The following is a 12,414-nucleotide window of genomic DNA, read 5'->3' on the forward strand; positions in this document are numbered from 1 at the left end:
TTGATTTCCATAATTATCAAGATTAATAATAAATTCCAGATCTAGATGAGAAATCAATTATAAAAAAGAGATGAAAGACATTCATAAGATTTGGTGGTGTAAGAGATGAAACCGGATGTAAATCCAGAAAATCTGGAACTTCGGCGGTGGTGTCCGGTTACAAAGAATCGTCCGGAAGACACGGTTACCGGCAATGGTGTCTGATTTCCTTTTTGGGATTACTACTTCCACTAGTCAGATCCTTTTCCTTCCGAGTCATTCATATCTATCTATATATATATATATATATATATATAATATGTGTGTCTGAATTTGTGTGTGCAGAGGAAGGCTGCTTTTTTGATGTCTTTTTGATATTAAAATCAAAAGTGTAAAGTAGATATAGATCGATGGTATTATTTATTGATTTCTTCATTTACATGGCTGCTACTTTTTGTTTGTTCTTTATGTGTATTGATTATGAGTTGAGAATTTGAGATTGTTATGATGATTCAATAGTTGATGAAAGGAAAAAGGGATTTTTTTTAATGGATGAATTAGGAATATAAATATATATAGATATGGAATGAATGGATGAATTACCTGGTGGTGTTGTTGATGAAGATGAAGATGATGGTAACAAGATGAAATTACCCTCGTGTGCATTGAACATGAGTGGTTTAATGGAAGACAACAAGCGATCGTTAGAAAGAGGAGTGTCTAATGAAGCAAAAAGTCACCATAGGGTGATCTAATAATAAAAAAAACGACAAGGAAAAAAATGATAATACAGCAAACCACATGATGATGTAATGAAATTTTCTCTTTAAATATTAATTTTATCGTACATTTATCAATGAAAATGTCATTAATTTCAAGCATCAATTAGAAGTGTTGGGGGCATTCGTAATAAAAAGTACAGATAGTGAGCTCAAATTTAAAGACGTAATATGTTAAAGTTGCAAAACTAACATGTAAATACAATGTAAGCAATTACCTTTTGGTAAAAAGACTCAAAACATCAACTCCAATTAAAACTATATTTTGTGATACCAAGTAAACATTACATAAACTAACACGGTATCCGTACAATGCAGCAGTGGTAAATGCGACGGATGATGGCAGTAGCGGTAAAGATAATGATTTAAAAGGGTGGTGTATATATATTAGAAGTTAAAATACTAATGAGATAAATCAATTGACTAATTAGAGTAATATGGTCATTTTGTCTCTTTTCTTTTTTAACTTTTTAATATGGGTGTATAATTTTTATATGGTAATATAGAAGTATAGATAATTTTTATGAGTCATTATATTTCATGTCAATATTAGCTATAAAAATGAATGTTCTACTGTGATATATGAATATTACGTTTTTCTTTTAGTACATGTTTATTCGAAATACAATATAAAAAATATTTATGTGATTTCGGTAAAGATGAACACATGTATAATAGCTATAAAGGATCAATGGAAAAAAAATAGTTATGGACACTGACTTGATCGGTTGACCATCTTAGAGATTAGGGGCATTTCAATAATATGATGGGTAAATTAATGCTAAAATCAATATTAAAGTGCTTTACAAATATAATAACATGTAATTATCATCTTGGATATTGATTATTAAATAGGAATAGTATCCATAAATAGAATTCTAAACCACTATTTTGAGATCAATGTTTAGAAAATTCCTAAAAAAAATAAAAGGTAGTTTTCCCAAATAAACTTTCGAGTAGATTATTTAATTTTCTTGCACATGGTCACTTTGCTTTCCATATTTCTAAAAGCTCCCGCCCACATCATATCATATCATGATGATCATATATACTATACTACTTTAAATATATATATATACGAGTAATAATACTATATAAAAGTCAATTCCTAACATGAATGAATGAATGAAGTACGTACTATACGTGCGTGCTAGCTAGCTAGAGATCCCTTGTTCTATTCGATCCTTTTTCCTGATCGATCGATCGATCGATCGAGATAACGTACGTAGTAACAAAATGTCCCACCACGGTGGTCGTCGGTTATGTGTTGAAAGTGTTAAGATTACAATTTATATAACCGGATTTTCGTTGTTTCTTATAGTGTTCATACAAAGCCTACATCGTAAAATCCCCACCATCACCGTCGAAGAGTTAAACCTTAACAAAACAGCCTCCATCATCTACTTTGATCTTAAGCTTGACAACAAGAATCCTGTGGGAATTTACTATCGTGCAATGAATCTCACATTTTCTTCCATGTATTATTTTCCAAACAAAACAACTAGCTGGGTCGTTCCGTTAGGTGTCTACACCTTACGTGGGTTTCACCAGGATCATCACAAGGAGACTCATGTTCGCGACAAGCTGCAGGTGGTGAAGGCGGCGGCTAATAAGGTGGTGATCATACGGGTGGATTTGGTGGGCCGGGTCAAGTTCAAGTCAATCGCGCAATGGAAGCGAACCATGGTAGTAGGCATTAATGTGGAATTGGACGAGATCACTGGAGAAAAGATCACCAAGACCGGCATCAACATGGTGCCATCTGGTGGCGCCGCATTGGTGGGCTGTTGTTGGATCTGTACTCCCCTGTTCACGTTGCTTATATTCACTGCTTTCTTTAATTTTATGTTCCTTTGAGATGGGGTTATACTCATACTAATTAAGTATTTTTTTTTATTTCTTCTACATATAATTAATTAGTAATATAATGTAGCCTTTTGATTTTCTGTAATTTTTTATATGAGACTTGCCCATGTTAGTATTTTCTACATTAATATATAGCACGTCAGATCAGAATATTGAAATTTTTATATGAAGATTTTCGATACTTAGAAATCCAACGAGATTTGTCATTTGAACCTTAATTGTCATTGAAAACATTAGGGGTGTTAATGGGTCGGATTAATTGAGTTTCAGGTTATTTGGGTTTTGAAGATTTATAAATTAACCCGTAACCCATATCAAATAAGATTTGGGTTATTTGGGTTTTGGTTGTTCGGGTTTTGGGTGACCCATAAAATTTTGCTGGTTATGCAACAATATAATCTCAATTTCAAATATCTAGTGATATTTATGTATCCAATGAAGTCTCTAGTGAAGCGTTTCTAGTAAAGTGTAGAGCGTTTTCAAATATCTAGAAATGTGTAAAGCGTTTCTAGCCTTCCCCAAGGTGCTTCCGTCGTAGTGAACTCCTCGAAACAGGTACAAGCGCCTAAAAGGCATCCCCGTGCTTCATAGGTTGGATTGATTATTTTGGAATTTATAAATTTTGACTTATAGAGTCAAAGTTTTATTAGTGAAATGTTAAAAATGGTATCGTGGGTGAATTCTCCTTTGAAAATGGAGGTCACTTATTGATTATAATTTGCTATGCATTTGGCCATTATGAGAATAGGGAACTTGAAATCAAATGTCGAGGTTAACTATGATTAGTGAAACTTAACTTTTTTAACTTGTAAATAACCATATTGCTAGAAATGTAATCATTAAGTGTGTATATATTTTATTGAGGTTTGTTTGATCATAAAAAGAAGACACTCACCTTATAATTTGTATGAACCAACATGGGTCATTTTTCGTGTCCATTTAATAAAGTTAGCTAGGGAATACTAGGCAACCATATAATTTTGTTAATTTAAAATTTTACATTTTATTTTAAAAAAAAGCAACCTCTAAAAAATTAAATAATTTCCAACCATGCATGCTTGCATTTAACAGGTATAAGTGCTTACAAGAAGACGTTGAATTGAAATGACAATGTAATGTACTTTGTTAATTTATAATATGGATTTTAAAAGTAATTATAACTACGAAACTAAAAATGCAGGTGATAACTAGACAAAGAAAGCAAATAAGTAAAAAAATCAATATCAATCTCAAACAAATGTGTTTGTTTTGTGAATTTCCTCTCTTTTTTCTCTTTTTTCAATGATAGTGCTGAAAAAAAAAAAATATATAACAATACAAACTGGATTGACAAACCAAACAATATGACTCTTAACTTCTCATTTGGTTAAGTTTTTACTTTATATCCATTCCATTTCATTTTGCACCTCCTTTTTATTGGGGGCTTGGGGCTGACTTTTACATTGAGTATATCTCTTCATTCACAGTATATCTCATCCACCAAAGATTAGTCTCTGTCAGCGCCACATCAGCAAAAACACTCCAAAGACTAATCCTCCCAAAATGCACCCAATGAACTCATCATTCAAGGACTAGTCTTGGACCCACCAATTATTTAATTTTACCTATTTATCCAAACTTTACAATTTTAACCCTTTAAAATTATAACAAACTAAAACATACCCAAATAAAAAACACTTTATTCACACATAAAAACATTACACAATTTATTTTTAAATAAACATTACAGTACTTGAAACATTGCACAATTTATTTATAAAAAAAAAGCAAAAACACGCATAAAAACATTACACAATTTATTTCTTCATCGCATAAACTGCTTTGGCTCTTATGATAAAATGGTTCAAGGTGATGACTGCAGAAGCTAGTTGTTGCACAGCAACTTGTATCTTCTCGATCTTCCCCTGCAAATACGTAAAGTACTGACTCTCAAGATCGGTACAATACCCGGTTTGTAAATAATCAATTTGTTCTTGACACCATTGCTTCTTCGCATTTACTTTTTCACCAATTGCAACAAGCTCCTCTTTGAACATTTTGTGGTCGAGTATATCAGCCATGATACTGTTAGCCACTTGATCGACAGTCATTGGTGGTTTTCGGTTAGGGGGTCTTGATGAAGAAGCCATTTAGATATTCGTGATTTTATCATAATTGTTTGATCAAAGAGGCCAGTACTTATAGGTAAACTAAATGACGCTCCCCCAACGTTCAAAAAGCAAAATAATTTACACTTCCAGTCCCTCCAACGTTCGAATTCAAAATATTTACGCTTCTAGTCCCTTAAACGGCCAAAATTTCAAACCCATTTACACTTCTAGTCCCTGGACGGGTAGTTAGATTGTGATTCTATAAATACCAAGCCATAGCACAATTCAGTTTCATTCTTCTACAAACCCACTCACTCTTTCTAAGTAAATGGCGTCCTCATCATCTAAAAAGAATGTTCACCGACCTCGTCTGACCGAAAATGAGATGAAAACAAGAATCATGGCTGATATCAAAGAGGACACCCTCCTTCAAACTGAGATCTCTGGGGTCATCGGTTACCTACGAGAGAAAAGGCGACAATGCGAGCAGCAGGTTGAGGCATTACAAGCACCGGGCCGCAAGGTCTCCAAACACGAAGAGACATATTCATTGTTTCTGCAGGATGAGAGCAAGAAGGTCATGAGGGTGGTCGATGATGTTTTTTAGGCCGGTCACACGTTGAGTGACCAATGCCCTTGGGCCGAATCGTACCACGACAACTACGGAGAAGACAAATCAACGTGGGAAGTCAAATGCCCCCAACACGACAAGTGGTGGCTGAACGAATATGCTAATTGTGGCTTTGGGAAGATGTCAGTCAAAGATGATGACGAGTAACCGAAACGTTATTATGTATTTCGTGTTTTAATCATGTAATTTGTTCTTTAGTTATGTCTTTTAATCATGTAATGTCGTTTGATATAAAATGTGTTCTGATAATAAAATGTGTTTGATTTTTACAAAAAAAGTAGCCGTTATAGGAACTAAAGGTGATACTTCTAGGAATCAAATTGATACAAAGGTAACAAAGGTGGCACTTAAGGGACCTGTTTTGCCAATATTAGAAACTTACAACTATCCGTTGCATTAAAAAAAAATCAAACAAAGCTCTCGTCCATGCAGGAACGAGCCACCCGGACGAGTGAGGCGGACGAGCGGGGAACGAGTCCCACCCAACGGTGTAGACTTGTCCCTGTATGTCAAACGAGGCAATGGACGAACCATTGGCTACCCTCTCATAAACATCCGCACACAAGGTTGTCAGCTATTACATGGACTTTATTTCCTTCCATTATTTTTGACAATAATAACATACTCCATCTGTTCCATTTTAGTTGTCCAATATTAACTTTTAAAGTCTTTTTCTTCAACTTTGACCGTAAATATTTTTGTTTATATTATATAACACTTGATGAAAGTTATATCATTTAAAAATTTGTCTAAAATTAAATCTATTTATATCTATTTATCTAATTACTATTCATTCTCATATTATCACATCATCACTGTGTCTCTCCCTGTCTCTATATACATAGATACATATCAAGAACATATATGTGTACATAAATGGAGATTTTTTTATGGAAATTATTGGCATGGATAGAGGTGGCAACCATTTTTAATTACAAACCCTTTTTGGTTCCTCCCCTTCAACTTCATTATTTGGAATCATCTTTATAATGGCTTTGTTCAGCCAAAAGCCCACTGAATAACATCTATAGACCCAAATTCACACCCATGGAGAGAGGCAACAATCACCCTTACAAATTGTTGATGTTTGGTTTCAAAGATGACGATGATATCATTTATTTATTTATTTTTTATTTGGCTTCATTTAATAAAATTAGGAAGGAGAGAGTAAGGATTTATCATGTTATTGAAAACAAATTAAAATAGTGGAATGGTGGATTATTATTTGATGATGGTTACTGGATTATTTGATGGTGATCTCTGTTTTTCTTTTTTTTGTTTGAAATTAAGCATCGTTTGTTTTTTTAACCATTCTTTTTCCGGCAGCCAATCTTAATATAAGACAGTTGAACTAATAACTTGTTAACCAATTAAATCGTTTAATTTTATCAAATTAAGTTTCGCTTATGTCATCATTTAATTTAATTATAAATTAAAAATCTTAATAATTATTATCCAAATATATTATTATATTAATACTTGTGGATAAATCTCACTAATTTACACTTTTTTGAAATCCATCAATAATTTACACTTTTTAGCCCGTAATACTTAATTTATATTTATTTTTAGTCATCAATAATTTTTTCCTTTTTATATATTAGTTTTTCGTATTAATGTTTAAAGTTACAATTGTCAATCAAATCAAAAGTCCTAATTGTTATCAAAGAATAGGAAAACAATAATACTAATTGTTATCTAATTATCATAGGACATGTAATTGAAAATAAACTTTTTCGTGTTATGAGCTCGCATCATGATTAAAGACATATATTTGAATGTCAAGTACAAAATCACAAATATGTTTATATTTTAATTCTTAATAGTCTTTTATAATAACAAGAGCAAGTACCCGCGCGTTACGACGGTGAGATGGGGAAAGTGATAGGTTATAGGAGGTGATATGTCATAGAGTGTTAATGCATTAGCCGTACGGGCTCCGCCCATGATTTAAAAATTCGTCGAAAGTATATCGAATAACATATCTAATGAAAGAGCATGAAATTTTAAGAACACCCGTATATTTTTTTTTATAATTTATCGATGTGTGGTTTTTGAGATAAAAGATTTTAAAAAAATTAGAGGAATAAAATGATTTATAGAGGAGAGAGAAAGTTGTAGGCATTGATGTATGATACATCATGCATTATCATGTATACATTGTTGAAATTGAATGTTGAAAGTTGAAAAGTGAATTTGCTTTATAATATGGTATAGATATCACATTATGAGTACAATTGGTTTAAGAAAATTCTATAATAAACGAAATATTGTAACATGTGAATTGTGGAATGGCTACGGCATGTAATTCCATCAATATGTCTCAGCTAATAATAACAGTGACGAACCTGTGATTATTATACTACAACTTGCAAAATATAACACTTGGAACCGTATATGTTCAAAACTAAAAAGCTTTTATAACTTAAATGTATAAATATCTAATATTGATAATATCGTAAAATCTAATTAAGTAACTAAAAGACAGGGTTAATTAATAAGGGTAACATTGTCTTATTGTTCATATTTCCGTGAATGGAGAGATAAAATCACCCCCATTTTTATTGATATTGCCTTTTGAATGATCGTCATAAAGTATTGAAATGAATGGTCTGTATGAAGACATCATTTAATCTAATGAATAGAGTAGAAAAACTAAGGCCGGTCCTTATAGGACTTCCACCGTGCGTCTGGCGGGCGTCCGACGCGGCGAAAGTGCTAAACGCTAGTAGCACCGGCGACGTCTAGCCGCGTCCGGTAGAGGTGCGTTCGATTTCAGACGCGGGGGAGGAAGCTTTGGCGGGCCCAACTAAAAAAAAACAATTTTTTAATCTATATATTTGAAATCAAACGGCTAGTTTGAAAAAAAGGGTTTTTTTTTTATTTTTATTTTCTTTTAAACCCTTATACCATTTCATATCACAACTTATTTCTTTCTACTCATTTTCAACTTCAATAAACCATTTCATATCCCATTTTTCATAAACCATTCAGAATGTGTAGAACTCTGTGGACTCAAGAAGAAGATCTTTGTTTGTCGAGATGTTGGGTGACGAGGAGACCTGACCCTGTTACGGGGAGGATTGAAATGAATAATCCCGGCGTCTCCTTTTGGGATGACGTTATTGAAATGTCCAGAACACGACAAGTGGTGAGCCAATGAAACGGTTCACCGGGAAATCGGAAAAATGTCAATCAAAGACGACGAAGAGTAATCGTATTGTTTTCCAGTACTGTCGTTTTATGTTTTTTTTTTAAAATGTAATCTGTTTTATGTTTTTTTTTTTAATTATTGTAATGTGCTTTTTAATAATAAAATGTGTTTTAATTTTAATAAAATGGTTTTGTTTAGTTTTGTGAAAAAAGAAAATGAAATAATATAATAATGGATGAATAGTGTTAGAAGTGGGAGTTATAAGTAGGGGTGTGTCTTGGTGTGTCTAGAGGAGAGAGAAACTGATGAATAGTGTTAGACGTGGGTTAGACATGGGTTCCTTATAAGGACGGGCTAACAGGTCGTTAGTCCTGCTATGAATAAAATTCAAAATTTCGAGTCTCGTGATGTTTATGATACCATAAATTTAATTAACCTCTCTGCGCAATGACATGGTCGACTAACAAGGTGAAGTGGTGAACGACATAAACCAAATTAGAGGTAGAAAAACGAATAACAAACGAGTGAAATACATCATTTAATTTACACGTAGAGAAATGAACTAATTTATATTCGATCCATTAATTAATTCTACTTCATTTTCGCCATCATATATAATAACTTTCTCACAACAGTTAACAGATTACACGAAGTAGTTTTAGATATAGTTACTTAAGGCCGGAGAAATTAGTGACAGATCGACTTACTCTTCTTCCAACTGATCATCAATACCCTGCAGCTCTCTGGCAAGCCTATGCTCCCTGTAAACATACCATCTTGCGGCTATCAGATACAACCCCATGTTCAAAACACTAAGAACTGTAAGCAACCAGTAGAAATTATACAGCTTCCCCTTGTTCAAATTGTCAGCTAGCCATGGCTCCTTGTCTCCAGTCACCTTGTGCACTATTGTCACCAACAATGAGCTAAAAAAGAAACCCAACGACAAGGTACTTAAAAACAAGCCCGTGCTCATAGTCTTCATCCCTGCGGGGCACTCCCTTAAGAAGAAATCAAGTTGACCAATGTATGTAAAGGCTTCACCCGACCCAACAAAGAAAAACTGGGGAACCAACCAAAACACACTAAGTGGAATCACTTTGGACGGGTCATCAACCAAACCATGAGACTGGGCCATGTGAAGCCGCTTGATCTCAATAAGAGCGGCTGCAACCATAGCAAATGTGGACATGACTAGTCCCACACCGATCCGTTGAAGAGGGCTTAGCCCTTGTGGGTGCCTAAGGAACCGTTTGGCGACTGGGACTATGACACGGTCATAGACAGGGACAGTCAAGAGGATGCTGCCAACAAAGAAGACGGTGAGGGAAGCAGGAGGGATGAAAAAGGATTTCCCTATGTGTCGGTCCATGGTGGTGGCTTGTGAGACTGAAAAAGTGGTCATTTGTGCATAGATTGTCCAAAACATGATGTTGGTAGCCCAAATTGGTAACATGGTGATCACCATTTTGACTTCTTCCACATCAGTTGAAGTCGAAAGATACCATTTGTTAACCTTCAAGATTTCCCCAGATTTTTCAGTGTTGTTGATTGCAGCCTTGTCAAGGAAACTGCAAAAATAATAGATACACGCACACGCACTTTTAATGAATACTGTACGTACTAATTAAATTAATTAATACTCGTAGCTAGCTAGCTATATATAGGGGAGGGGTACCGAAATTGTTTGCTGTGAGGCAATTTCTGCTTCAAATGAGAGGAGGAAGAAGTTGTTGCTCCAATACTAGTATCGAATAACAAACAAGGATCGGAAGGAAGCTCCAAATGCCTTTTCCTCCAGGCCGCCACAAAAACGGATGCTATCTGTGTCAAGGGACTACCTACCAGTTTCTTGAACCTGTATCTCGGGGTACCCGACAAGAAGATCAACAACCCCAACCCGATACAACACGCCACGATCCCGTACCCCCATCGACGCCCTAGATTGTCCTGTATGTAAACCAGAAGCGTCACAGCTGCTAATGACCCGATACTTATGAAGAAGAAGAACCAGTTGAAAAAAGTGGTCATCTGGGCCTTTTCTTGTTTGTTTGATTCATCAAACTGATCGGAACCGAAACCCGACACACTGGACTTCAGGCCCCCGGTTCCCAAGGCGGTTAGGTAAAGTGCCATGTAAAGAATGGCTAGTTGGAGATGGTTTGCAGGAACGCAATCTGATGAACCCGGCTTGCTGCATTTTGGTGGTTGGAGGCTCGGTATGGCGGTTGATATCGTTAATATCGTCACACCCTGTAGTTAATTAAATCATATATACGACATTAATTCCATCGTTTCATATAATTAATGAACTGATCAATATTCCATGGATGGATCGAGATGTTTTAATAATAAATAATATTACCGTAGCTTGAATGGCGGTAAAGATGGCAATGGTAAGATAACGGCCAAGAAAGGTGTCGGCCACGAAACCGCCAAGGAGGCATAACATGAAAGAGGTGCCCATGAAGTTAGTGACGTCATTAGCGGCGTTTGCGTTTCCTAGATGCATAGTACCAGTCAAGTATGTCACCAAGTTTACGGCTATTCCCAACGTCGTTAGCCTCTCACATGCCTCCACCCCTGTGAATTGAATACTAATTACTTATATATATTAATATCATTATTATTACCCGTATAGTATCTATGATAATAATTAGTAAAAGTGGTGGCGCGTACCTAGAATCATGGCGGCGCTACCCCAGCCGCCGGTGGTTGAACGGACTGCCGGCTTTCCCTTGTAGTCCCAAGCATCAGGGAGCGTTTTCCCCACCTGTGCTTCTTCAGCTTCATGCCCAAGAACCATTTAATTGGATTTTTCAAATAGTTTTTGGAGAGTGAACTTACGTACGTACGATTTATTAGTAGCTACGCACGACCGACCTTATTCTTTTATAGCCGTAACAACTATATCAAAGATTTAAACCAACATGATTCGATGAAGTGGCCGGTTAATATTTTCTACGGATGTTTAAAATTCAATCCTCACTCATGTTAAGCCAGTATGTTCTTCTTTATCTTAAATAACATGAAATCATACTCCTATCTTAAATAGGGGTAAACTACATGCATCTCAACTTCCCTTGTATACTTTTGAATAGGTATTACTCGTATTTATTTACTTGCTATCTTTTTTAAACTTTTTCTTACTAATAACTATATCAAAATTTTTCTTTGCTAACATATATTTATGTGTGCTATATTAATTTAATTGTTAATTAATAAGCAATTTTTTTTTCATATAATATATATATATATATATATATATTTTATTTCGAAAACCATTTTCTTTTTAAAACTGTGAAAACTCCTAAATTATGTATTAGACGATATATATGTTTTCAAAATTAATTCTCATGTGAAACATTATAAAAAAGTAGACTGTAAAGGAAATTATTTCCAAAACATTCAAAGTAACCTTTTGTAAAGCTGTGAATAATTGAATTTTATGTTTACTTCCACATGTGAACAAACGACTACATATAAGGTTTTGAAAATAAATTACTCCCAACATACTTTTTCATAGCGTTTCACATGTGAATGGACTTTATAAATCATATTATCCAATACATAACTTAAGAGATCTCATAAAAAACATACATGATATAGCGTTTCATATGTGAATAAACTTTAGAAAACATATTATCCAATAACTAATTTAAGAGTTCTCATGATTACTATAAAAAGAGTTTTTGAAAGCGTCCATATAATATATAGGTTTATAATTTAATGAAAACTTGATGAACGTCCATTTTGTGATAAATACCCCTATCGAAAGGCCTCATTTCTATGTCTTAAATGAGTTAATATTCTGGAACTATCGGTACTTAATGAGTCATATGTTTACGCAGGTTCACGGAAGATGCAAGTGAGGGTAACTGACATCAAATAACTCAAGATGAAGGCCTATGAAGT

At 34.4% G+C, this 12,414-nt stretch overlaps 2 protein-coding genes across 3 annotated transcripts; one reads left to right on the forward strand and one right to left on the reverse strand.

Moving 5' to 3' along the window:
• The first annotated feature begins 1,994 nt into the window (after positions 1 to 1,994).
• On the forward strand, positions 1,995 to 2,615 carry LOC122611046. The gene has a single exon (XM_043783999.1). The coding sequence runs from the start codon at positions 1,995 to 1,997 to the stop codon at positions 2,613 to 2,615; it is 621 nt and encodes a 206-aa protein (XP_043639934.1).
• A 6,403-nt stretch (positions 2,616 to 9,018) lies between these two features.
• On the reverse strand, positions 9,019 to 11,504 carry LOC122578779 (protein NRT1/ PTR FAMILY 6.3-like). 2 transcript variants are annotated; one of them, XM_043750814.1, is made up of 5 exons: positions 11,179 to 11,504; positions 10,865 to 11,082; positions 10,178 to 10,752; positions 9,345 to 10,070; positions 9,019 to 9,260 (listed from the first exon to the last, which is right to left on the reverse strand). In XM_043750814.1, exons 1-5 carry the CDS (start codon positions 11,303 to 11,305, stop codon positions 9,203 to 9,205), a joined length of 1,704 nt encoding a protein of 567 aa, XP_043606749.1. In that variant the 5' UTR covers positions 11,306 to 11,504; the 3' UTR covers positions 9,019 to 9,202. The 2 variants fall into 2 exon arrangements, with proteins under 2 accessions (XP_043606749.1, XP_043606748.1); XM_043750813.1 differs by having other exon boundaries at positions 9,019 to 10,070.
• Between the last annotated feature and the right edge of the window lie 910 nt (positions 11,505 to 12,414).

The sequence above is a fragment of the Erigeron canadensis genome, chromosome 8 (genome assembly GCF_010389155.1).
Source record: "Erigeron canadensis isolate Cc75 chromosome 8, C_canadensis_v1, whole genome shotgun sequence".
Taxonomy (NCBI): domain Eukaryota; kingdom Viridiplantae; phylum Streptophyta; class Magnoliopsida; order Asterales; family Asteraceae; genus Erigeron; species Erigeron canadensis.